This window comes from Bos grunniens, chromosome 1 (genome assembly GCF_055505025.1).
Source record: "Bos grunniens cultivar Pamir isolate PY7600 chromosome 1, Bosgru_T2T1.0, whole genome shotgun sequence".
Taxonomy (NCBI): domain Eukaryota; kingdom Metazoa; phylum Chordata; class Mammalia; order Artiodactyla; family Bovidae; genus Bos; species Bos grunniens.
In genome coordinates this window covers 112,307,418-112,335,063 of record NC_141165.1, presented here as the reverse complement: position 1 = coordinate 112,335,063, position 27,646 = coordinate 112,307,418, and the positions used below count along the sequence as shown (strand labels likewise).

Sequence of the window (27,646 nt, the reverse complement as noted above, 5' to 3'; positions counted from 1 at the left end):
TGCATGAAAGTGAAAAGTGAAAGTGAATTTGCTCAGTCGTGTCTGACTCCTAGCAACCCCATGGACTGCAGCCCACCAGGCCCCTCCATCCATGGGATTTTCCAGGCAAGAGTATTGGAGTGAGGTGCCACCGCCTTCTCCTCTACCTCTGCTAGAGGCTCCTAACAAAAAAGAGGAAGCTAAACTATAGGTGACCTTCCAGGTCCATTGCCTTCCTGACTTTTCTGTTTTTGTTTTTTCCTTTCTTTTTTTTTCTTCCCTACTTTTTGCTTGTCAGGACATTTGCACTTTGACTCTGTTAAGCTATCCCCTCCCTTTCTCCTTTATTGCCCTGAGCTATCTTTCTTCCTCATAACACCAATCATTTTTTGCATGATCCCATTCAGTGAAGGATGAGGAAATAGCAAGCAGACTGTGTTCCTTTTATTAGGTGATTCGAACTGCTTCCTGCCTGATTAACATCAAAAATCCTAATGAAGATATCTGACTGACAGAACACTGAGAGAAGCAATTGTGGTTTTTCTAGAAGAGTTTTTGATTAAAGTTCTTGGCTGAAGAAGAAAAGAAGCCAGTTGTCTTTCACCCAGACGTTGGTTTGTGGTTTGGATTCCCCATGGCTTCCAGCCACGTCTGTAACCTCAGGGTGCTGGTGGCCGTCGTGTGTGGGCTGCTGACTGCGGTTGTTTTGGGACTGGGCATCTGGAGGCTTGTGATCAGGATCCAGAGAGGTAATGTTGTCCTGCTGTTTTTAACTCAGAGTAAGAGAAGGTGTTGAGCCTCTGTGCTGCCACCTGATATACCAGTACTAGAAAGTGCCATGTCCAGGCTGAGGCTGAGAATCATTTATGAAATATAAAAGACAAGGGTCAATTTATGGCTAGCATATGGTTGTATATACATGAGTGTGTGAGTGCATGTGTGTGTGTGTGTGTGTAAGTGCGCAAGGTGATGAGCAACCAGTTGAATTGGCCTCTTCCTGCTCCTTTAACACCTGATTAAATGAATTGCAGAGTAATAATTAAGATCATTAGTAGCACATGTTTAGGTTTGTTAAGCTAAATCCAAGCTTAACAAACTTCCCTGCTAGCTCAGCTGGTAAAGAATCTGCCTACAATGTGGCTGACCTGGGTTCAATCCCTGGGAAGATCCCCTGGAGAAGGGAACAGCTACCCACTCCAGTAGAATTGCCTAGAGAATTCACTGGACAGAAGAGCCTAGTGGCTACAGTCCATGGGGTTGCAAAGAGTCAGACATGACTGAGTGAGTTTTCACTTTCATTTTCTTTTAAGGAAGAAAAATAGTTTTGGACACACACATACACAAATAATTAAACATATGCAGAATGAAAGTTCATTTCAAGAAGAAAGTTTAGGAATGTTCTCACTAGAACTGTAAATAAAATGACCATGTTTTTCACACAAAGTTCCTACTTTTCAGGTATTGAAAGCTACTTAAAAATTAATGTCATTTAGAAAACAATTTTCCTGTTTAGTCAATAGATATTTGTTAGTCACCTGTTACATGGTAGAGCTGACCCTGAGAAAGGGAGGTAAAGGGCAGCAGTGTTAAGCAAAGAATGATGTTAAAGGAAAGCCCTAGAACCTCATAACAAAGATTTTCCATAATCCTAATGCTAGTCCCTTTCCATAAAGGGATTCAAAGCTGGATGTTCTGAGCATTCCCTTTTATTTAAAAAGAGATAGAGAGAGAGAGATAGTTTCTAATGAAATGGTGGGTGAAGACAGAAGATTTCAGGGAGAAGGCTGAGAGACCCAGCAGGAACACAGGGCATACCTGCAAAGATCCACTGTTGAGAGCAAAAGGAGTCATGAATGTTGGCTGCTTATGGAGTGATAGCTGATAGATCTGGTGTTTCTCCCCCAAAGACCATATTTAGAGAACACAGTATTGGTAGGGTTTAAAGAACAAGCAAGAGAAAATTTATCAGAACAAAAACAGTAAAATTCAAACTTGATGAAAATTTGTTTTTCTTTATTTAAGGTTTGTAAAATAATTTGAGGTTTTAAAAAAATATATGAACTGCAGGTTTTATCCTATTAAGGCTACTAAATTTATAAGACCCTATCTAAAGGATAATCTTTTAAGAACTGCCTCCCTTCCTTCCCTCCCACCTCCCTTCCTTCCTCCTTCCCGTCTTTTCTTCCTTTATAAGATATCTACTTTTAAAGGGAAATTTGTGGTAACTTACAAAGACCACAGCTACAATCAGTTCAGTTCAGTTCAGTTCAGTCGCTCAGTTGTGTCCGACTCTTTGCAACCCCATGAATCGCAGCACGCTAGGCCTCCCTGTCCATCACCGACTCTTGGAGTTCACTCAAACTCATGTCCATCGAGTTGGTGATGCCATCCAACCATCTCATCCTCTGTCGTCCCCTTCTCCTCCTGCCCCTAATCCCTCCCAGCATCAGGGTCTTTTCCAATGAGTCAGCTCTTCCCATGAAGTAGACAAAGTATTGGAGTTTCAGCCTCAGCATCAGTCCTTCCAATGAACACCCAGGGCTGATCTTCTTTAGAATGGACTGGTTGGATCTCCTTGCAGTCCAAGGGACTCTTAAGAGTCTTTTCCAACACCACGGTTCAAAAGCATCAATTCTTCGGCACTCAGCTTTCTTCACAGTCCAACTCTCACATCCATACATGACTACTGGAAAAACTATAGCCTTGACTAGACGGACCTTTGTTGGCAAAGTAATGTCTCTGCTTTTGAATATGCTTTCTAGGTTGGTCATAACTTTCCTTCCAAGGACTAAGCGTCTTTTAATTTCATGGCTGCAATCACCATCTGCCGTAAAACAAGGACCAAAGTACAAAAACACTACAAGAACAGGACAAGACTGAGGTTAGAAAGTAAATAAAAATCAAATGAGTTGCTAAAAACAAATACAAAACATATCCCTGTGTTTCCTGAGGACTATGCCAAAAATGCATAATAATAAGTAACATAGATCCAAGTAACATAATAACAGAGAACTCATGTTTAACAATAAAAGCATACCAGCTCTTCAGAAAAGACAAACATTTCCTTGCTTTAGCAGATTTTTTTTTAAGAAGGCTTTTTATGTAAGGGACATCCCTCAGTTTTGGGTAAACCTAGTGGAAAAGAAGGAAATGGCAACCCACTCCAGTGTTTTTGCCTGGAGAATCCCATGGACAGAGAAGCCTGGTAGGCTGCAGTCCATGGGGTCACACAGAGTCGGACACGACTGAAGTGACTTAGCAGCAGCAGCAGCAGTGGAAAAGAAGGGGGTTCTCATCTAAAGACAAAGATTGAAATACTGGTACTGTTTGCTGTTACTGTTTTGCCTTGTACACAATGGTTGGACATGGCCTTAGTTAGGAAGTTCTGGTTCCTCCACTTCACTCCTTTCCTTTCTCCACTTCTCTGCCACCGCTTTCTATCCTGTCCCATTCCATCTCATGGAAGTATCGAACGCTCTCACTCTTGTCCCTTTACTGGGTATAGAGATGAATTGTTGTTTTTGTTATTTTAAATTTTTGGCTACATTGGATCGTCATTGTGATGTGCGAGCTTAGTTACCCTGCAGCACGTGGGATCTTACTTCCCCGGCCAGGGATTGAACCAATGTATCCTGCATTGGAAGGTGGATTCTTAACCACTGGACCGCCAGGGAAATCCCAAGGTGAATTGTTATTAAACTTATTTTTTTAAGGGGAGCGTCTTGGATATCTCTGAGAAACTGATGAAAACTATGAATGCCTTCCCTAGAAAAAATAAACATATATATACAATTTGGGGTAAATTAATTTTATCACATTCAAAATTTATTTTCAATATAAACAGAATATATTTCCATGGTTTATGTTTAATATAATGTTTAGGCAATTATGTCTCTCTCATTTTTATTTTTCATGAAGAAGTAATGGCCTCTGTGTGAAAAAGTAGAAAAAAATTTAAATTCTGCTGTAAGTAAATTTCAATTAGGAGTTGCTGTTGCTTGGTTATAGAATGAACTTTAATGTATGTATTTCACTATTATAAAACTTACAGTTAATTTTTTTTACTGTAGTATGCTGAAAACTTCACATACCTTCTCTCATTTAATTCTAACAAGTATCTTTGAGGGAGTTTTTTTTTTTTTTTTTAATATCCATGTTAAAGATACTTGGCTTTCATTTTGCTGTTGTTATTTAGTTGCTAAGTCTTGTCCAACTCTTTTGCAACCACATGGACTGTAACCCACCAGGCTCCTCTGTCCATGGAATTTCCTAGGGAAGAATACTGGAGTACGTAGCCATCTCCTTCTCCAGAGGATTTTCCGAGCCCCGGGATCAAACCCAAGTCTCCTGCTTGGCAGGTGGATTCTTTACCACTGAGCCACCTGGAAAGCCTTGGCTTTCATTTCACTCAAGTACATATTTGCTCAAGAGACAAACTTGATAATAAATCAAACTCAGGTGACTGTTTGTAGAGGACAGACTCCATATGGGGGTTAAAAAAAAAAGTCCAGTACGGAGGAAATTGGGTTTTAGGCAGCTATACTTTCATTTAGTTTTAATCTTGCTGTTGTACACTTCTGTTCTGCTCCTTTTCCAATCTCCCTTCTTGCTTCCTCATATAATCGCTTTTTAAATCAAGAAAATAATTCCTATGAAAGGGAAGGGCTTTTTTGAGGAAGAAATTTTCTTATGTAATTGGCTGATGGGCACGCATTGTTTTAACATCAGGATTGAAAGCGAAAGTGGCTCAGTCGTGTCTGACTCTTTGCAATCCCATGGACTGTCTATGGAATTCTCTAGGGCAGAATACTGGAGTGGGTAGCCTTTCCTGTCTCCAGGGGATCTTCCTGACCCAGGAATTGAACCAGGGTCTCCTGCATTGCAGGCGGATTCTTTACCAACTGAGCTATCAGGGAAGCTGATCCCATTTTACAAGTCACTTTTTTAAATTAAGAGACCAGAACTTTGGTTTAGTGAATTTTTCCTTGATTTTTGAATTCTGAATTTAACCTCACCCATGGGTTTTTGATTACACATATTATTGAAGAACATCTGTTGTATAACATGGTGACTAAGAGTGTGTACATAATAGTTGTCGAAAAATTACATGAGTAGGGGAAAAAAGTTGTGCAGCCAGACTACCTGGTTTTTACTAAGTAAACTGGAGCCAGTTTCAACATTTCTGTACCTCCATTCTATTAATTGTATTATAAATATAATAAACATATAAACCCCATCTTATAGGGCTGTTATGAGGATTAGTTAATACATTTACAATTTAAAGATGATATCTAGTACACTGTAGGTACTCAAATTTTTCATGTATGTATTTTTAGATAATTTAGTGCAGTTTTCTCCACTCCCAGATATGTACCTTGAATAGATGCCCTTGATCTAGTTTGGACCTTTGGATTGAAACTCAGCTTATCAAGCTGGAGCTGCAGTAAGTTTAATCATAAATTTCAGCTGACTAGCTCAAATAGAAACAGAAACAGTTCTAAGAACTGCCATATCTCTCTGCTTTTGTTTTTCAATATTTATACTTCACTAGACCATAGGGGCAGAGAAGGCAATGGCACCCCACTTCAGTACTCTTGCCTGGAAAATCCCATGGATGGAGGAGCCTGGAAGGCTGCAGTCCATGGGGTCGCTGAGGGTCAGACACGACTGAGCGACTTCACTTTCACTTTTCACTTTCAAGCATTGGAGAAGGAAATGGCAACCCACTCCAGAGTTCTTGCCTGGAGAATCCCAGGGCCGGGGGAGCCTGGTGGGCTGCTGTCTATGGGGTCGCACAGAGTCGGACACGACTGAAGTGACTTAGCAGCAGCAGCAGACCATAGGAGAAATTTTTATTCAATCATTTAACTAGTTTATTGGAATATGTAACCAGGTAGTTAATGTTGAACAAATTTCACCTTAAAGGCTATACTTTTTGTGTATTGTTTAAGTTTTTTAGTTTTTTTTCCCCACTGTGGAGTAAGCTTTCATAAACATTGTCCTCTCATTTAATAATAAACTTTATCTTCACCCAAATATTTCAAATTCCTGGTCTGGGACAAACGACAGATCCCTGGATTTTTAAATCCCTAAAGACTCTGAGCTAGACACTAGAGTTTCCTGATGGAATTTCTTTGACTAATAAATAAAAGATATTTTTATTTCCCCACTTAATCAAACTAGACATTTCAAAATAGATTCTAATTTTGTCTAGTTTAGGAGAAGAAATTGAATTCATATTTTCCATTTGGAATTTTAAGTATTTTTTGCTACTTTTCAAAGCAGCATGAAATGTGTCACATATGTCCAGTATTTAATTTTCCATAATGTGCATTAAGGTATAAAAATAGGGCTAGAATTTCTGGAAGTATTACTTATCACAATTTAAAAGAATGTAAGGAAATGTTATTATCTCACTGGAGTTATAAAAGAAAATGAGAAAAGAAAAATACCACTATTAAGTAGTATTCTTTTTTATTTAATAATTTTCCTTATTTTATTTTTGGCTGTGTAGGGTCTTCATTGCTGGCTGGGCTTTTCTCTAGTTGCAGTGCCTGGGTTTCTCAGTGCAGTGGCTTCTCTTCTTGTGCAGCGCGGGCTCTAGGGCATGCAGGTTTCAGTAGACACAGCACTTGGACTCAGTAGTTACGGGTCTTGGGCTCTAGAGCACAATCTCAATAATTGTGGCATATGGGCTTAGTTGCCCGGTAGTATATGGGACTTTCCTGGACCAGGGTCCAACCTATGTCTCCTGCATTGCAGGTGGATTCTTTACTGCTAAGCCACCTGGGAAGCCCAACCATCTGCCTATATCAAAAACACAGATTCATAATATATAAAACAAAACAGGCAAGCTTATTCAGATAAATTTACAATTTGGTTGGTTGAAAGTAATGCTTTCCTGTTAGAAACTGACAGATCAAGTAGAGAAAATGAATAAAGGTTCATAAATTTGAAAACTATATCTAACAAACTGGACAGTAGATTTTACATATTTGAATTGCCAGGAAAAAAAGGTTAATTTATTATTTTCAGAAGAAAGTCTTACTGAGTACCAAAGAATCAATTTCATAGATTATGTTTTGTGACTACAATGCAATACAATTAGAAGGTAACGTATAAACTGACCAAGAAAATTCAAATAAATGTTGAAAAAACTGTTTTAAATGATGCAAAGAAGAAATCAAATGAAAATTACAAAATACTCAGAACTTCAGTGGAGGCACTCTCTATAACAACTGTGTGCACAGCTAAAAATATAGTTGGAATCAAACATTAAATATTAATTAACATGTGAGCAATCTAGAAAGATGGTATAGATGAACCTGTCAACAGGGTGAGAATAGAGAGGCAGACAATAGAACACAAATTAAAAAACGCTTACTCCTTGGAAGGAAAGTTATGACCAACCTAGACAGCATATTAAAAAGCAGAGACACTACTTTGTCAACAACGATCCATCTAGTCAAGGCTATGGTTTTTCCAGTGGTCATGTATGGATGTGAGAGTTGGACTATAAAGGAAGCTGAGCACAGAAGAATTGATGCTTTTGAACTGTGGTGTTGGAGAAGACGCTTGAGAGTCCCTTGGACTGCAAGGAGATCCAACCAGTCCATCCTAAAGGAAATCAGTCCTGGGTGTTCATTGGAAGGACTGATGTTGAAGTTGAAACTCCAATATTTTGGCCACCTGATGCAAAAAGCTAAGTCATTGGAAAAGACTCTGATGCTGGGAAAGATTGAAGGCAGGAGGAGAAGGGGATGACAGAGGATGAGATGGTTGGATGGCATCACCAACTCAATGGACATGAGTTTGAGTAAACTCTGGGAGTTGGTGATGGACAGAGAGGCCTGGCGTGCTGTAGTCCACGGGGTCACAAAGAGTTGGACACAACTGAGTGACTGAACTAAGCTGAATTGAACTGATGAAGACACAGAAGATGTAGGAGAGGGTGGGACAAATTGAGAGAGTAGCATTGACATATATACTACCACGTGTAAAATAGCTAGTGGGAAGCTGCTGCATAACACACGGAGCTCAGAGCTGGGCTTGGTGCTCTGTGTGACCTAGAGGGATAGGATGGGGAGGGGTGGGAGGGAGCCTCAACATGGAGGGGAATGTATGTCTATATACAGCTGATTCACATTGTTCTACAGGAGAAACAACATTGTAAAGCAATTATATTCCAATAAAATAAAAATGCAGTTAGAATGACATAGCTTTAGGTATATATTAAAAATCAAGACAGTGAAATAATAAGCATTCTAACTTTAGAAGTTAAAAAAAGAGTAAATTCTAAACTATGTTACACAGTAATGAAAATAAGAACAAATTAATAGAATGGAAATCAAAGAAACAAGAGCTGAGATCAACAAAACCAGAAGCTAGTTTTCCGGAAAGATAAATTAAAAAAAAAAAAAAAAATATATATATATATATTTCCGGCGAGATTCCTTAAGACTAGTTCTAACCCTTGCACGCCTCGTCAGCTTCCGGGCCCTCAGAAGCCCTGCCCCGCGTCTGGGACTGTGCCTCCCTTTCTCGTCATCCACTCTGGGGCCAACCATGCTGCTCCGGCTCCCCTGACTGTGAGGGGAGGCTGTTCACAGTGTGGTGTGAGAAGAGCTTGCCGGTGTGGCCTGGAGTGTCCGCCTGTGTGAGCGCAAGGCTGCCTGAATGTGGGGCAGGACGGACAGGAGGCAAGAAGGGGCAGCTGCCAGCCACCGCCCTTCTGAGGTAGGGCTCCGAGGAACCCACGGTTTCTGAATTCAGACCTGGATTTTCAGGTCCTTATGAAGGTATTTTATCACGGCATTAGAATAGAGTTTTCCTTTTCCTTTTGTATAAATGGTAGGTAGGTCTTCATTGTACTTTGTCCCAGACCTCACATAGGGTTGTGTTGCTGGCGAAAGTACAAATTAGTACCACTCCTGCGGCGAGATGATAATTACTTTCAAGATGCGAATGTGTACTCTTTGGCTCAGTAATTTCATGTCTGGAAATTGATTCTACAAATGGATTTGTACAATGGGTGAAGTAAAATGTGTAGAATGCAATTTTGAAGCAACAACTGAAAACAACGAAAGTGCCATCGATAAGGGGTTAAGTAAGTTAGGACACAATCAGATAATGGAATATAATGCAACTGTAAAGGAAGATGTGGAAGTTCTCTGAACCACGTGAAAAGATTTTGACATTCATTAAGTGTAAGAGCAAGCTACAGAAAACGGGGGAAAAAATAAGACTATAGATTCATATTTGCTTATCCTTGTGAAAAGAAAGATTGGAAAAAATAAGTAGAAATTACTTGTGTATATTTGTGGATGGGGATAAGTGTTATTTTTATATTTCAACTCTGAAATATTACCTAATAAAATATATATTAAAATAAGACAGTGATTTGAAAAAAAAACACAGAAACTAGTGAGGAAACTCATAAGCAAATACCATGGAAAACCTTATCCTACTTTGGTAGGATACTTTGGTCAAGTGGCAGTTTTCTTAAAGAAATGTAAATGACTAAAATTTACTCCAAAATGAAGAGACAAAACAAGAATAGAACTGTAACCATTAAAAGTTATTAGGTTTTTTTAAAATTAAGAAATTACATGCGAATGCTACATACTGACTATCTTAGATATATTTATAATATAAACTGTGACAGGGAAGATAATTTCAGAATAGTGTTATATGTAGGTGGGGGTGAAGAAATATTAATATAAAGGAACTCAAAGGGTTTCAGCTCTTTCTATAAAGTTTCATTGCTCATACACAATCCATGGAATTCTCCGGGCCAGAATAGTGGAGTGGATAACCTTTCCCTTTTCCAGGGGATCTTCCCAACCAAGGATCAAACCCAGGCCTCCCACATTGCAGGCGGATTCTTTACCAGCTGAAGCACAGGGAAGTCCAAGAATACTGGAGTGGGAAGTCTATCCCTCCTCTAGGGGATCTTCCCGACCCAGGAATCAAACCAGGGTCTCCTCCATTGCAGGCGGATTCTTTACCGACTAAGCTATCAGGGAAGCCCTAATGTCTGAAGCAAATCTGAGAGAAAGTTACTCTTTTAAACCAGGATATGGTAGCTAGAGATGTCTTGTTATTTCCTATACCTTGCATATTTTAAATATTTTATAATTTAAAAAGATTTTCACATTTCCTTGGTTACACAGAAGTTTTTCACATAACAGTTTCAGTTAAATTTCTCTTGCTAGATTGTAAGCTGTTTGAGATCAGAATCCATATCTCTTTAAAAAAAAAACAAACTATTTTTATTTTTATTTTTTTATTTTTAATTTATTTATTTTAATTGGAGGCTAATTACTTTATAATATTGTAGTGGTTTTTAGAGCAGTTTTAGGTTTATGGAAAAATTAAGCAGAAAGTTCCCATTTACTGTCTCTCTCTCTCATCACCCCACCCCCTCTATAGTTTCCCTTATTAATATCTTACACTGATGTGTTGCTTTTGTTTCAATAGACAAGCCAATGTTGACACATGATTATTAATATATAGGTGACATTATGGTTCACTCTTCTGTTATAGTGTTGTGTGGATTTTGACAAATACATAATGACAGATAGTCACTGTTACAGGATCATACAGAATAGTTTACTGCCCTGAAAATCCAGTTCATTTCACCTATTCATCCTACCCTCCCTTCCCCAACCCCTGATTTCTTTACTGTCTCTGTAGTTTTGGCTTTTCCAGAATGATATATTTGAAATCATACTGTATGTAGACTGGCTCCTTTCACTTAGCTAAACATGTTTAATATTCCTCCATATCTTTTGTGGGCTTCATAGATCATTTCTTTTTATGGCTAAATAATATGCCATTGTATGGATATTCCACAGGTGTTATTTTTTTTTAATCTATTCATGAAGGTCATCTAATTTGCTTCCAGTTTTAGGTGATTATATATACCATTGTTATAAACATTCAGGTGCTGCTTTTTGTGTGGGGACAAGTTTACACTTATTTGGGTGAATGCCTAGGAGCATCCTAAAGTTTGCAATATATATTTATGATTAATCTAAATTCACTTTCTAGTAATAATATATAGTCCCATGAGTAATGCCACCACCTTATAGCAGATCTTCCCAATTCCTCATTCTCTTTCTTTATAACATTTCTTGTCATTCATTTCATTTGTCCATAAGCTTTAATCATCTCATGTATCATTATTATTATTATTTTGAACAAACTGTTATCAGATCGATTAAGAATAAAAAAAACTGAAAGATTTATTTTACCTTCATTTATTCCTTCTCTAATTCTCTTCTTATGTAGATCTGAGTTTCTGACCTGTATCATTTCCTTCTCTCTGAATAAATTTCCTTTAACATTTCTTGCAAGGTAAGTCTTCTGGTGATGAACTCCCTAAATTTTTCTGTCTGAGAATGTCTTTCTTCTTTACTTTTAAAGGATAATTATTTGGATGCAGAATATTTTGTTGTTTTCATTCAGCACTAAATATTTAACTCTACTCGTTTTTTGCTTGCATGATTTCTGAGAAGAGTTCCAGTATAGCTTTTATACTTGTTGCTTTATAGGTATTTTTCTCCCTTTTGACTTCTTCTGAAATGATCTTTTTGTCTTTGATTTTTTGCTGTTTGAATAGGAGGTGCCTAAGTATAGGGTTTTGTTTTATTTTTAACTTTTATCTGAGTTAGTGTGTTCTCTGACTCTGAGACTGCTGATTCTGTGATTTGGTGTCTGTCATTTATTTTGGAATAGTCTCAGCCATCAAAACTTAAAATGTCTTTTCAGTTCTTTTTGCTCTTTCCTCTACTTCTGTTGGACTTCCCTTATAGCTCACTCGGTAAAGAATCTGTTTGCAATGCAGGAGACCTGGGTTCAATTCTTGGGTTGGGAAGATTTCCCTGGAGAAGGAAATGGCAACCCACTCCAGCATTCTTGCCTGGAGAATCCCATGAACAGACCAGCCTGGCAGGCCAGTCCATGGGGTTGCAAAGTCAGAGATGACTTAGCGACTAAACCACCACCACTCCTTCTCCTATTCCCGTTATATATATGTTATACCTTTTGTCCCATAGTTCTTAGATATTCTATTTTTCACAGTTTTTTTTTTTTTTCCTCTTTTTAGTTTGGGAAGCTTCTACTGAATTCTTCAAGCGCACTGATTCTTATCAGTCTACTGATGAACCCAGCAAAGGAATTCTTCATTTCTGTCAGTGTTTTTTGATTACAGCATTTCTTTTTGATTCTTGCTTAGAATTTCCATTTATCTGATTATATTACCTCCTTGTTCTTAAAGATTGCCTATTTTTTCATTAAAGCTCTTAGTATATTAATAATAATTATCTTTAATTCCTGGTCTGATAATTCCAGAATCTCTGCTGTCTATAAATCTGGTTCTGATGGTTGGCTTGTCCCTTCAGTCATTTTTTGCCTATCAGCATGCCCTGTAATTTTTAGTTGAGAATCTGACATGATGTATTAGGTAAAAGAGATTGAGGTGCCTTTAATGTGAGGTTTTATGTTAGGCTGTGTTTTCTATTTATAGTAGCTGTAGGTGTTCCTTGCCAGTCAGTCTTCCCACCACTACTTCCCACCCTTTAGGCAACCACTGTTCTGATTGTATCACCGTAGATTAATTGTTATCCTTGAACTTCAAAAAAGAACCATATAAGATTTACTCTTTTATGTCTGAATACTCTTGTTAACATGTTTTTAAGATTCATTGATGTTGTATATCTTTTTATTACTAAACAATGAATAGTCTATTATATGGATATACTATAATTCATTTATTCAGTCTGCTGTTGATGGTGGTTTCCTTTTTTTTTTTCCCTTTTGACTACAATAAATAAAACTTCCGAGTGATTTCCCTGGCAGTCTGGTGGTTAGGATTACATGGGGCCTGGGGTGATCCTTGGTCAGGCAACTAAAATCCTACAAGCCACAGTGTGGCCAAAAAATTAAAAAAATTTTAAAAACCTGAAAACTTCTGAGATTGGATTCCCTGGGAAACAAATTCTGAGTTGAAGGTTTTAGTTTTACTATATTAAAAATTTCAACAGGTGGTGTAGGGATCAGTACTCATGGGGAATGACAGGCAGGATTGGGTGAAAGAAGAAACTGAACTGCAACACAGTGGGAGCTGGGCTGGCCCTTCAGAGTTGCCCTCTGTGTATTAGCTATCTTGCTGCAGAAGAAATCACCCCGAAACCTAGTGGCTTAAAGCCACAATTATTTATTATCTGTCAGAATTCAGAATTTGGAAGCAGCCTGCCTATGTAGTTCTGGATTAGGATGTCTCATAAAGTTGCCCTCAGATGGTGGCTGGAGCTGGGATCACCTAAATGCTTCTCCACCCATGTGCAGTGCCTGGGCTGGGAAGACTCAGAAAGTTGAAACAGCTGAAGCTCCTCCAGCTTTCCTGTGTCTGTGTAGTTCCCCACTTGATATCTCCAGCATGGAAGCTTCAGAGTAGCCAGGCTTCTTACAAGTATCCTATAGGCTCAAGGCTTCTAAAGCATCTCCCTCTGAGTGAGAAAGAGCTAGGTGGAGGCCAAACCACCTTTTATGATCCCATCTGGAAGTCACACAGCACATTTCTCACACTGTGTTAGTCAAGACAGATACAAAATTCCTCTGGATCCAAGGAGAGACCATAAACCTGCTTATCGATGGAGAAGTGTCATCATTACAAGAAGAGTGAATGAGATGGAACATGTAGTACAGCTGTCTTTGGAAAATACTTTCTTTGAGGCATTGAGGCTGGGGAATGAGACTTTATTCCCTAGCATTGACTAGTCATGGCATGTGTCATAAGGCTCTTGTATGAGCTGATTCTCTTCAGTTGAGGGCAATTCCTAGAAAAGGATTCAGCTGTTTTCTTAGTTGTCAACATCCTTCAAAGCTGGGGGTAGCTCAGTCAGTAAAGAATCTGCCTGCAGTGCAGGAGATCCGGGTTCAATCCCTTGGTTGGGAACATAAGGAAATGACAACCCACTCCAGTATCCTTGCCTGGAAAATCTCATGGACAAAGGAGCCTGGTGGGCTGTAGTCCATGGGGTCGCAATGAGTAGGGCACGACTGAGTGACTAACACTTAGTTACTTAACTTACTCAAAGCTGGAGGAGTGAGTGCTTCAGTCCTAAAGGTGGCATATGATTGACTGCATTTACTGCAGGTGTTAGAAACATTCTAGTCTCTTTGTGGACATATATTTCCTTTATTTTGCATATTTATGTAGGCATGGAATTTCTCATCATATGTATGTGTATCTTTATTTAGCTTCATGTTAGTACCAAACAGCTTTCCAAAATGGTCGTACCATCTGAAATTCTTAGCAGCAGTTTGCTAGAGTTCCAGTTGTTTCACATCCTTAACATTTGGCATCATCCTTTTGTAATTTTAGCCATTCTAGTTGGGTGTGAGATGATATTTCACTGTGGTTTTACTTTGCATTTCTCTGATGACTAATATGCTGATCACTTTCATGTGATTAGTGCCCTTCCGTATATCTTCTTTTATGAAGTATGTATTCAAGTCTTTTACCCATTTAAAAAAGTGGGTTGTTTGTGTTACTAATAATGTGTACTGTCTACAATTTACAGTCCTAATTTATAGTTATAGCAACACTTTCTGTGACAGAGAAGTACTGCAAATATTTTCTCCCAGTCTGTAGCTTCTATTTTTATTATCTTAATGGTGTGTTTTGATGAGCAGTATTTTAAGTACAGTTTATCAATATTTTTTTCTTTTATGTTTAGTGCTTTTTACATCTTCTTTAAGTAAAAATCTTTGTCCTAAAGTTGTGGAGATATTCATCTCCTGTTTTCCCAGGGAAGCTTTGTAGTTTTAGCTTTTGTGTCTCAGGTCCATCTCGTATTGTGTTTTTTTATTTTTTTTTTAATTTTATTTTATTTTTCAACTTTACATAATTGTATTAGTTTTGCCAAATATCAAAATGAATCCGCCACAGGTATACATGTGTTCCCCATCCTGAACCCTCCTCCCTCCTCCCTCCCCATACCCTCCCTCTGGGTCGTCCCAGTGCATTAGCCCCAAGCATCCAGTATCGTGCATCGAACCTGGACTGGCAACTCGTTTCATACATGATATTTTACATGTTTCAATGCCATTTTCCCAAATCTTCCCACCCTCTCCCTCTCCCACAGAGTCCAAAAGACTGTTCTATACATCAGTGTCTCTTTTGCTGTCTCGTACACAGGGTTATTGTTACAATCTTTCTAAATTCCATATATATGCGTTAGTATACTGTATTGGTGTTTTTCTTTCTGGCTTACTTCACTCTGTATAATAGGCTCCAGTTTTTTTAAAATATTAATTTTTATTTATTTTCAGCTGTGCTGGCTCTTCATTGCTGTTCAGGCTTTTCTCTGGTTGCAGCGAGCTGGGGCTGCTCTCTCGTTGTGGTGCGTGGGCTTCACATTGTGGTAGCTTCCCTCGCTGTGGAGCACAGGTTCTAGAGCTCACAGGCTTCGATCATTGTGGCTCCCTGGCTCTAGAAAACAAGCTCAGTAGCTGCGGTGCATGGGCTTAGCTGCTCTGCAGCATGTGGGATCTTCCTGGATCAGGGATGGAACTTGTGTCTCCTGCATTGGCAGGCGAATTGTTTACCACTGAGCCGCCAGGGAAGCCCTGACATTTGAGCGTGGTATATTATCCAGTTAGTCTAGCACTATTTGTTGAAACATTTTTCCTTTTCCAACCAAATTGCCTTGGGATCTTTTCAAAGAATCAACCAACTATATATATTTTATCTATTTCTAAACTGTTTATTCTATTTCAGTGGTGTGTTTGGCTGTTTTTATGATGATCTCATAATGTTTTGATTGCTATAGCTGTATAATAAATCATAAAATTAGTAATGTCAGTGATCCAACTCTTTGTTTTGTTGTTTTAATTTTTTTTGGACTTTAGTTGATTTACAGTGTTGTGTTAGTTTCAGACATACAGCCAAGTGAATCAGTTATATACAAATATCCACTTTTTTTTTTAAAGATTCTTTTCCCATATAGGCCATTACAGAGTATTGAGTACAGTTCCCTGTTTGTTTTGGCTTTTCCAGGTCTTTTACATTTCCATAATATTAAAAAAAATTTTATTTGACTGCACTGGATCTTAGTTGCTACATGTGGGATCCAGATTCCCTGACCAGGGATCGAACCCAGGCCCCCTGCATTGGGAGTGCAGAGTCTTAACTACTGGACCACCTGGGAAGCCCTCCATAACATCTTGAGATCAGTTTGTCACTTTCTACAAAAAAAAGTTCTTTTGTTTTAGATTTTGGCTTTATCAATTTGAGGACAATTGACTCTTGAACAACTATGAGTATTTGACACATACATGGTCTATATTTCCACTTATTTAGATATTTTTAACATACAATTTTATTTGTTTGTTTCTTGGCTTTTCTGGGTCTTTGTTGCTGCATGAGCAACACTCACGTTGCACTCTAGTTGCAGTGAGCTGGGGCTAACTCTCTGGTTGTGATGCATGGGCTTCTCATTGTGGTGGCTTCTCTTGTTGCTGAGCATGGGCTCTAGAGTGTGGGCTCAGTAGTTGTGGCCCACGGGCTTAGTTGTTCCATAGCATGTGGGATCTTCCCAGACCACGGGTGGAACCCATGTCTCCTACATTGGCAGGTGGATTCTTTACTATTAAGCCACCAGGGAGGCCCCTTATTTAGACCCTTTAAAATTTCTTTCAGTACTGATGTCTTGCACACATTTTGTTAAATTTATTTCCAAAAATTTTATGAGTTTTAAGCTAATTTGAATGAAGATGATTTAATAATTTTATTTTCCAATTATTTAATGCTGCTGCCAAGTCGCTTCAGTCGTGTCTGACTCTGTGTGACCCCAGAGACGACAGCCCACCAGGCTCCCCCGTCCCTGGGATTCTCCAGGCAAGAACACTGGAGTGGATTGCCATTTCCTTCTCTACATTTAATGCTAGCATGTGGAAATAAATATAACTTCATTTATTTTTTTTTTGCTTTTTTAATATAAATTTATTTATTTTAATTGGAGGTTAATTACTTTACAATATTGTATTGGTTTTGCCATACATCAACATGAATCCGCCACAGGTGTACACGTGTTCCCCATCCTGAACCCCACTCCCACCTCCCTCCCCATGTCATCCCTCTGGGTCATCCCAGTGCACCAGCCCCTAGCATCCTGTATCATGCATCGAACCTGGACTGGTGATTCATTTCACATATGATATTATACATGTTTCAATGCCATTCTCCCAAATCATCCCACCCTTGCCCTCTCCCACAGAGTCCAAAAGACTGTTCTATACATCTGTGTCTCTTGCTGTCTCTCATACAGGGTTATCATTACCATCTTTCTAAATTCAGTATATATGCATTGGTATCCTGTATTGGTGTTTTTCTCTCTGGCTTACTTCACTCTGTATAATAGGCTCCAGTTTCATCCACCTCATTAGAACTGATTCAAATGCATTCTTTTTAATGGCTGAGTAATACCCCATTGTGTATATGTACCACAGCTTTCTTATCCATTTGTCTGCTGATGGACATCTAGGTTGCTTCCATGTCCTGGCTATTATAAACAGGGCTGCAATGAACACTGGGGTACACGTGTCTCTTTCAATTCTGGTTTCCTCGGTGTGTATGCCCAGCAGTGGGATTGCTTATTCTAGTAGTGTTTCTTTTTGAGACACCTTAGGATTTTCTATGTATTTGATGATATCATCTGCAACAGAAGACAGTTCTACTTCTCCCTTTCTTTATGGTTTTTATTCCTTTTTCATACTCATATCACTGGTCAGCATCTTCAGCACAATGTTGAATAAAAGTGGTTATAGCAGTTATATTAAACTATTTCTGTCAATCTCAGGGGTGAAAGTATTCAATGTGCAGGCATGCTCAGGTGTGTCCTGCTGTGACCCTAAGGACTGCAGCCCTCCAGGCTCTTCTGTCCAGATTTTCCAGGCAAGAATACTGGAGTGGATTGTTATTTCTTAGTCCAAGGGATCTCCCTGACCCAGGAATCAAACCTTCATCTCCTGCATTGCCAGGAGGATTCTTCACCATTGGTCCACCCAGAAAGTCCAAAAAGCATCTAATATTACACTATTAAGTATGATGTTAGAGGCAGGTTCTTCATAGATGATTGTTTTATCAGTTTGAAGAAGTTCCCTTTTATTCCTTATTTGCTTAGAGGTTAAGAAAATATGTCAGGTGTTTTTTGCCACCTTTATTGAAATGATTTTTGAATTTATGATTATTGAAATGACTATATTGTCTTTCCCCTCTGTTCTATCACATAGTGAATTAAATAATTGATTTTCTACTGTTAAACCAACTTTGCACTCCTGGTATAAATCTCACTTTGTCATGATGGATTGTCACTTTTATATACTGCTGGATTTGATTTGCTACTTTTCAAAAAGGTTTTGGCATCTGTATAAATGAAGTTTGCTGCTGCTACTGCTAAGTCACTTCAGTCATGTCCGACTCTGTGCGACCCCATAGACCGCAGCCCACCAGGCTCTCTCGTCCCTGGGATTCTCCAGGCAAGAACACTGGAGTGGGTTGCCATTTCCTTGTCCAATGGATGAAAGTGAAAAGTCAAAGTGAAGTCGCTCAGTCATGTCCGACCCTCAGCAACCCCATGGACTGCAGCCTTCCAGGCTCCTCCATCCATGGGATTTTCCAGGCAAGAGTACTGGAGTGGGGTGCCATTGCCTTCTCCGATAAATGAAGTTTATCGGTCTGTAATTTTTTTTCCTTTAAGGTGTTTTTGTCAGATTTTGGTATCAGGGTTATCCTGGCTTTATAATATCATTTGGGAAGTTTCTCCCTTTCTCTATTTTCCAAAAGAATTTATGTAAGATGGGTATTATTTCTACCCTAACTCAGCAGTAAAACTGTCCGGACTGGTGGTTGGATGCTTTCAGGATTTTCTCCTTATTTTTGAGTTTTAGCAGTTTTACCACGATGTGTCTAAATGTGGTTTCCCCCGTGTTTATTTTGCTTGTGGCTTTACTGAATTTCTTGGATCAAGTTTAAGAAGTTTCGACCATTATTCCTTCAGATATTTATCTGCTCTATTCCTTCTCATGTCCCTTTCTGGGACTGTATTTGCTTATAGGTTAGACTTCTTGATATTTTCCCACATGTCCTAGAAACTCTGTTTATTTTTTAAAATATATGTTTTCTTCAGATTTGAGGGGAATTTACAGCCAGACTTCGTGTCTCCCTTTTATATAGCTCCTTCCTTTCTGGGCTGTCTCCCTTCAATTTCCAGTTGTGTGGTAACCCCAGATCTTCATACTTTCACCCATTAAGACTGTAGCTTTCTGCTGGTGTTTCAGCCACTCCTGCTATACAGACTGGGTAGTGCCCTTAGCAGGGGAACTCTAAACTTGCCATAGACTTCAGTTTCTCTCTGTTTTTTATTGCTGTCCAATGTCGTCAGTTACTTAATTTAAAGTTTTTGTCCAGAGTTTTAAACTGTCACCTGTAGGGTGATTAATATGGTACCATCGACTCCATCATTATTGGACCAGAACTCTGCCTCCTGTATTCTTAAGCTTGGTTAATTTGTTCACCATCCACCCTGTCTTTTGGTTTAGAGTCCCAGTGTCCTCAGCTCAAAATAACCAGTCACTAGATCCAAATCCTGTCTCAGGAGTGCTCCTGAGTTGATTGATCCCTAACTTCCTTAGAGCCACTGTTTTAGATCAGGTTCTCATTTAGCTGGTCTCCTTTGCCTCCCAGCCTCAGTCATTTCCCATACTGCTTGAGGGGTCTTCCTAAAAAACATTCCTTATGATGTTACTCCCTTGTTTTAAGACCTCCCCCGCCCCAGCCCCTTGCCCCAGGCTCCTGCAGGATTAACTCTTTTTGGCTTGGTCTATAAAGCTGCTCACAGTGCCACTTATGTTCTGCTGCTGATCCACAAAGAACCAATGCTCCTGATGTGTTAGGCTTTTCTCTGTACTTGGACACATTAGAACTTTCCATGTTTTTGAATTTTTTGTTCTTTGTATCCTGCCTGCATTTTATCTGACTTTTCTAGATTTAGTCTTAAAACCTGATGCTAACATCCGCTCTTCTCTGGAATAGTTACCAGTCTTTCCTGGATGGTCTGCCTCTGTTTTCATCTCTCTTCTGAGTTCTTATAGCACTTGTAAATCTGCATTGACATGTTTTGACTATATCTATCTAATCTATTGACATAACCTCCTGTTTCCTTCAGTAGATTCAAATCTCCTTGGACAGGGTGTTATATCTTTGAAATATGGTTTGTTTTTTTTTTTGGTATCCATAGCATCTAGTAAGCATTGTATATCCTGTGTAAATTCTGTGGTTTTTTTTTTTTTTTTTGATCATATTACAAAGAATATTTTTCAGCAGTGGTCTTCAAACATAGTGATTTTACATATAGAAATCAAAGGCCACAGACCCCAAAAAGGAAACTAATCAGCCAGTTCATACACTATTCTGTTATTTATTGTTTCTTTAGGAACAGTTACCTCTACGTCAAGCACCCCTATAGAGTTCTGCAAGAATGGTGGAACCCGGCAAAATGGCAGATGCATTTGTCCAGAAGAGTGGAAAGGACTGAGATGTACAATCAGTAAGTTACTTGGGATAATACTAGGGTGTGAGATTTAGGTGAATCTTACGTTTCTAAGGACAGCAGCAAAGCTTCTCAAAGTTCCTGTCAATTGCCATAGTAACAATGGGCATAATGATCACGAATTTAAGATGTGTTTATTAGCTGAAGAGTAAAAACTGAGTTTTCTTGTGCTATTTACCTGTATGTTCAGTACACTGCCTTTATTTTCCAACTGTCAAGTTTCTCTGTAAAACTAATGGTTGCTCTTCTTTCTGACTGCAGTGTCTACTATAGGGCAATGGGTAATATGGTTTTCCCAGGTCCTTTCAAATGGTAATATGCCATGTTGCTGCTGCTGCTAAGTTGCTTCAGTCGTGTCCGACTCTGTGCGACCCCATAGACGGCAGCCCACCAGGCCCCACTGTCCCTGGGATTCTCCAGGCAAGAACACTGGAGTGGGTTGCCATTTTCTTCTCCAATGCATGAAAGTGAGAAGTGAAAGGGAAGTCGCTTAGTCGTGTCTGACTCTTAGCGACCCCATGGACTGCAGCCCACCAGGCTCCTCCATCCATGGGATTTTCCATGCCAGAGTACTGGAGTAGGGTGCCTTTGCCTTCTCCGAATATGCCATGTTACACCATTTCAAATATCATAATTCTAACATATTTAACTTTTCTGAAGTCAAGATGCATCTACTTGTCCAAATATCTACTTAGGTGAAGTTTTTGTTTTTTCTGTCTTTCTCTTGGAGAGATATTATTAAATCAGTGGCTTGACTTCACTCAATGGTATCTCAGAATCAAAGTTAAAAGCACTTCTTGATCTGCAGTGTGCTTCCCAGAACTCTATACACTTCATGCTGCCTGCTAAGGATTCAGAGCCTTAGAACTCACTCCTATAATTTACAACATTCTGAACAGCCAGGGTACCCCACAGAAACCCATGCCTTTGGCTGTTTGCTTTAACCTCCACCCTCGATCCCTTTGCCACTGTAGGCTCTATATCTTTGATTTTCAAGGTTCCAACTAATGTAATACACTATCCTTTCTGATGTGTTAGTGATCACATCCTACCTATACTGAGTTATATATTGTGCACATTTTAACTGAACCTGTTATATAATGTACTAGTTACTGTAATGGTAGTAACTTAAGTAGATAAGAAAATATGAGGTTGCTGGGTGGTCAGTGAGGCCTAAAAGCCTTCTGTTACCCTTCAAATTACACTGTATAGGATTTGAACTTTGGCTTTAATCTGGTTTGAAATTCAGAAAGAAAAATGATGAAAATTAATAATGAAAAATTTTTGATGATGATGAATTTATGATTGAAAAATATTTTTTCTTTCCATTACAGTTAATTTCTGTGAAAACAGTACGTATGGGAGGTTTACTTTTAACAGAATTCCTGTGGGAAGATATGGATCTTCCTTGCAAGTATGTGATAAGGACACTCTAAATGGTATGTGCTTTCCCAAGCATCTCCTCTGTCTAGGCATATGAATTGCGCCGCGGGATCATACCTATCATCTCTCCAACTAATTTTAGATCCCTGAAAGAGGCATCAGGGAAGATTTTGTTGAAGGCATTGGCTCCCTTTCATGGTGCCAGTGTTCAGAGTTTTGGGTGTTAACACATAATTCCAATTTTCCTAAAAACTAAAATATAGATCAGTAGTAAATTCCTTTTAATTATTCTTCAATTGATTTATTCTTGAGGCCCCCTCCATCTCCTGGAGTTTGACCAAGTTGAGATCTGTTCTCTCAGTTACATAATTTATCTCAATTTTAAAGATTAGCTAGACTGTGGATTTATACCATATCTACTTTGAGACTTCATCTTTCTAGGTAGAAATGCAGTTGAGTCTGTCCAGTTAGTAGTCCTTCACCTATTTGAATATTTTAGTTTTTCATCTTGGAACATTCTCTAGCTTCAGCATACCTTTCCTGAAGTGTAACAATGTTTTTTGCACAAAAGCTTTCCAAGAATAAAGGAGCAAATGATATTTTTTATTTCTGATATGCATTCTGATGATATCCAGGATTTTGATGACATACGTGATTTTAATGCCAGATTGGGTAATATCTTCTAAAAGTAGCCCTTTAAATTCATGGACTCCTTTCCTGACAGCTTAGAGCCCACTGTGCCATGTGATTTCCCTAAATGTTTTAACAGCTCTTAGTTAGTATTGATTTTTATCTGACCAGTCCTCTTGCCTCTCATACCTTCCTGTGGGTCATCATTCACTTCCTGCAGAACCGGATATCTCAGTAACTAACTCTAGCTTTTTTATGCAAGTGTTTGATTGAACTTCTGCCAATAATGAAACTGAGAAAATGTTCACATTTTATTTAGATATTTATTTCTATATGTGTCAAGTACTCTTTGAAGCACTAAATAAATTACATGTATTGCTCCTTCCAAAGCCTTTCTTTGCTTTATTCTAAGAGATTATTGAGACCAGCTTTCCATTTGCCGAATCTAAATTGCCTCTGCCCACATATATTACACTTATTCAAGTATTCATTATTCTGTTCTTTACATAGTTATTTCTAGCTTCTTGATAAGAGCTCAGAGGTAAAAGAGGAGCTTCAATTATATTGGTCCTTACTTCCAGTGATATGTCAATAGATACATAATGTCTTAATTTTTATGTTTTTTATGTCTTAAATATTTCATTATAATTTACAGAAGAGATGTGGCTACAAAAAATAACTGTGCTATTGAACTGGGAAGAGTAAAAATATCAGTTATATACCCATCAAGGGATATCACAATTGCTTGAAATATATTACATTTTTTTAACAAGAGAATCACCACCTTTCACTTGGTTATGTATTTTTCTTTCCTTAGTAATTAGTATGAAAATGTTTGTTACACTTATCTTTGAATTTCAGATTGAGCCCATAAAATAATTTAAATATATAGATTTCTAGGAAGGGAGGATCAAGAGGGAGGGGACATATGTATACCTATGGCTGATTAATGTTGATGTATGGCAGAAACTGACAAAATATTGTAAAGCAATTATCCTTCAATTAAAAATAAATAAATTTTAAAAAACGATATAGATGTCAACAATTGGTAAATTTGCTTTTAGTATTATATTAATAATTACTTCTAATTAATTTGGCTTTATAAAATACTTTTAATGATTCTGAGTGGATAGATTCATACTTGTAATTAATATAGAGGAAAAGATGCATTTGAACTATGGCCGCATAAAAAATAATATCCTACATAAATGTTTAAAATTTTCATTATGCCATAGAGTAGAAGTGGAGTGATCATATAAGAGTGAATTTAACCTTCTGCTTTAAGTGTTATAGGAGCAACCTCTAGTTTTTGTGTTTCTAGTGGTTGCCCCTTAAGCAGCTACCCAAAGCTGTCCTGAGAAGAGTTCACCTACTGATCAGCTGTCCCACTAATGACAACTGGCAGTGATTTTATCTATTTACAGCCTCTTAAGTACTAGCCAGAGGAGGACATTGAGATGCTGAGGCTCAGGTGATAATCCTAGGAAATAAACCTGATGATTTATTGAGAGCCAGTAACATACTCTGTAGATGCTGCAAAAACTGTGGAACTCTTTGCCTTTCACGTGTTACCCAGATTTGGGTGAAGAAGGAAAGAGCACTATAGAATTCAGTATCTATATAGTCCATGGAATTCTCCAGGCCAGAATACTGTACTGAGTATCCTTTCCTTTCTCCAGGGGATCTTCCTACCTAGGGATCAAACCCAGGTCTCTCACATTGCAGGTGGATTCTTTACCAGCTGAGCCACAAGGGAAGCCCAACAATACTGGAATGGGTAGCCTATCCCCTCTCCAGCGGATCTTCCCAACCCAGGAATCGAACCAGGGTCTCCTGCATTGCAGTCGGATTCATTACCAACTGAGCTATCAGGGAAGCCCATATAGTTCAATCTCTAGGAGGAATTTTACATTGTTTCTGGTCTTTCAGACTAGTATGCTCTGTCATATCCAATTCAATGCCCTTATGTCCCTTGTTTTTGGAAGGCAAACCTTCCTTGCAGACTTCAAAGGAAGAAAATAGTTGACTAATCTTTTGAATTCCAGATTTAAAAATCTAGACAAGTGGTATCTGCCCGAAATATTCATGCAGTGACTGGCTGATTCACTTTTCCCTTGCTGTATATCAAAATATCCCAAACTTACTGCCTGACAACAATAAAGATATAAGCTCCTCATAGTCCTGTGGGTTGACTGTGGCAGCTGGATTGTGCTGGAAGGTTTAAGATGATCTTACTCACATGAGGCTTTGGTGCTGCCTGTTGGCTGGAGGTCTTCAGGTCTCTTACACATGGCCTTTCACCTCCAGTAGATTAGACCTGCTTCCTTACATGATGGTCTCAGGACAGTGTTCCAGGAGGGCGAAGACCTAAAGTTCAAGTCTTCCTGATAATCTAGGTTTTGGAAATCAAACAATGTTATTTCTACCACATTTTGTTGATCAAAGCAAGATTCAGGAAATGGAGGAACAGACTTCACTTCGTGATGGGAGGAGCAGTAAAATCATATTGTGAAGGGGTTATGTGTACTGGAGTAGGTGGTTGCTTCGATTTTCCCAAGTATTCTTTATTTCTTCTTTTCTTTAAAATTGAAGTATAGTTGATTAACAATATTGTGTTAGTTTCATATATATAGCAAAGTGATTCATATATATATATATATATATATATATGGGCAGGGGGGCTTCTGTGGTGGCTCAGATGGTAAAGAATCCGTCTGCAATGAGGGAGAACTGGGTTCAATCCCTGGGTTGGAAAGATCCCTGGAGGAAGTCATGGCAACCCACTCTAGTATTCTTGCCTGGAGAATCCCCATGGACAGAGGAGCCTTGCGTGCTGCAGTCCATGGGGTCGCTAAGAGTCGCTAAGACATGACTGAGCAACTAAGAATATGTGTATGTGTATTCTTTTTTTGTTTGTTTCTTTTCCATTGTAGGTTATTACAAGACATTGAATATAGTTTCCAGTGCTAAACAATAAACCTGGGTTTTTTAAAATCTATTTTGCATATGGAAGTATGTACTTGTTAATCCCATAATCATAATTTATCCTTCCCTGCTGCTTCTTTTTATTAAAGCGGGCAATCCGTTGGCAGTTCGGCAGTGCAGTCTTAATGAAAATGGAGAGATAGAATTACAAAATGTGACGATAGGAAATTGTAATCAAAGTCTGGAAACCTTGGAAAAGCAGGTAGGCTATATGTTCCATAAGATGGGCAGTGGGAAAAAGTTCAGACTGTACATACTCTCTGTTCTTCAGATACTTGATGCCAAATTAATGCTTTCAAAACTCTCAGACTAGAAATAGCAAAGACTATTAACTAAAACCATCCTTATATTTTAAAGTTGATATCCATTTGTGAAAACGGACAGTTGGACATGTTTGTTTGGCAAAGGTCAGCAAATGATAATTTATAGCATATTTTATTTTTTAGAACTATTTCAGTATTTTAAATAGCTGCATTTTACATTTGATATATATTATAAAGAAAATGAAAATATGTATTTTCTCACTTTATTTTTGGTATTGTACATTTTTTAATAAAATTTTATTTTTTAGCACCAAAAGCATTTTGTATTGGGGTATAGCCAATTAACAATGTTGTGGTAGTTTCAGGTCAACTGTGAAGGGACTCAGCAATACATATACATGTATCCATTCTCCCCCAAACCCTGTTACCATCCAGGCTGGCACATAACATTGAGCAGAGTTCCATGTGCTATACAATAGGTTCTTGTTGATTATCCATTTTAAATATAGCAGTGTGTACAAGACATTCCCTAAATCCTTAACTATTTTTTAAATGGCTTCATATGTTTGACCACTGAAGTTTTGACTGAAAATAGATACCTAACATTTGATACCAAAAGGAAGGTATTTTATGGTCTCGGATCAGAATAAAGAGAAACAAACTATGATCAAAACCCCTTTGAAACAGGAAGTTCAGAACCTGATGCTGGTCTCAGGGGCTGTATTCATGAGCAGGTGAAGTGGGAAATATAATTATTCTTTAATGCAAATTAGATTATTTTGACTAAGGATATACTCAAATGCAAATGCAAGGAATTGTTAGTACCTGGGATTGAGCAAGGGGAGGAAGAAGAAATTTATTTGTATGTGTTCCTCTTGGCACTAGGCATGTTACATGTGTTATCTCATTTAGTCCTTACATAACCTGTAGCTCAAACGATAAAGAACCTGCTTGCAATGCAGGAGACCAGGGTTCGATCCCTGGGTTGGGAAGTTCCTCTAGAGAAGGGAATGGCAATCCACTCCAGTATTCTTGCCTGGAGAATTCCATGGACAGAGAAGCCTGGTGGGCTGCAGTCCATGGGGTCACAAAGAGTCGGACATGACTGAGCGACTAACACACACACAACCTCTGTGAGTTATATTTTCATTCTCATATTATAGATTATTCTAGCTAATCACACTTAATGTTATTGAGTACTAACTGCATGCTAAATACTGTGCTGAACATTTTATGTGTGTTATTTTAATTTTAAAAGTGACTATGCTGCTGCTGAGTCACTTCAGTCATGTCCGACTCTGTGCGACCCCATAGATGGCAGCCCACAGGCTCTACTGTCCCTGGGATTCTCCAGGCAAGAACACTGGAGTGGGTTGCCATTTCATTCTCCAGTGCATGAAAGTGAAAAGTGAAAGTGAAGTCGCTCAGTCGTGTCTGACCCTCAGCGACCCCATGGACTGCAGCCTACCAGGCTCCTCCATCCATGGGATTTTCCAGGCAAGAGTACTGGAGTGGGGTGCCATTGCTTTCTCTGAAAAGTGACTATATAGATCAGCATTGATGTGTTCATTCTATAGATGAGGAAACGGTCTCTGAGAGTGTCCTATTTTGCTCAGTGAACCACAGCCAAAAAGTGATGGAGCCAGTCTTTAAATTCCACACTGTACCACACTGGCTCCCTAATCTCAGTTGGGCAAGGGAGTGGGTGAAGATGAGGGTAGAGTGTGGAGATGGCTGCCAACCACATAGATTGTGTGGCTCAGACAGTAAGGAATCTGTCTGCAGTGC

General features: G+C 38.7%; 1 protein-coding gene across 1 annotated transcript in view; it reads left to right on the top strand.

Moving 5' to 3' along the window:
* Positions 1-351: 351 nt before the first annotated feature.
* Positions 352-27,646, top strand: part of ADGRG7 (adhesion G protein-coupled receptor G7) — a 62,023-nt gene continuing 34,728 nt past the window's right edge. Inside the window, exons 1-4 of the mRNA XM_086409800.1 lie at positions 352-728; positions 20,481-20,594; positions 21,932-22,036; positions 25,685-25,797. Coding sequence (XP_086265926.1) covers positions 614-728; positions 20,481-20,594; positions 21,932-22,036; positions 25,685-25,797 — 447 coding nt within the window. The 5' untranslated portion in view covers positions 352-613. The remainder of the gene's footprint in view (positions 729-20,480; positions 20,595-21,931; positions 22,037-25,684; positions 25,798-27,646) is intronic.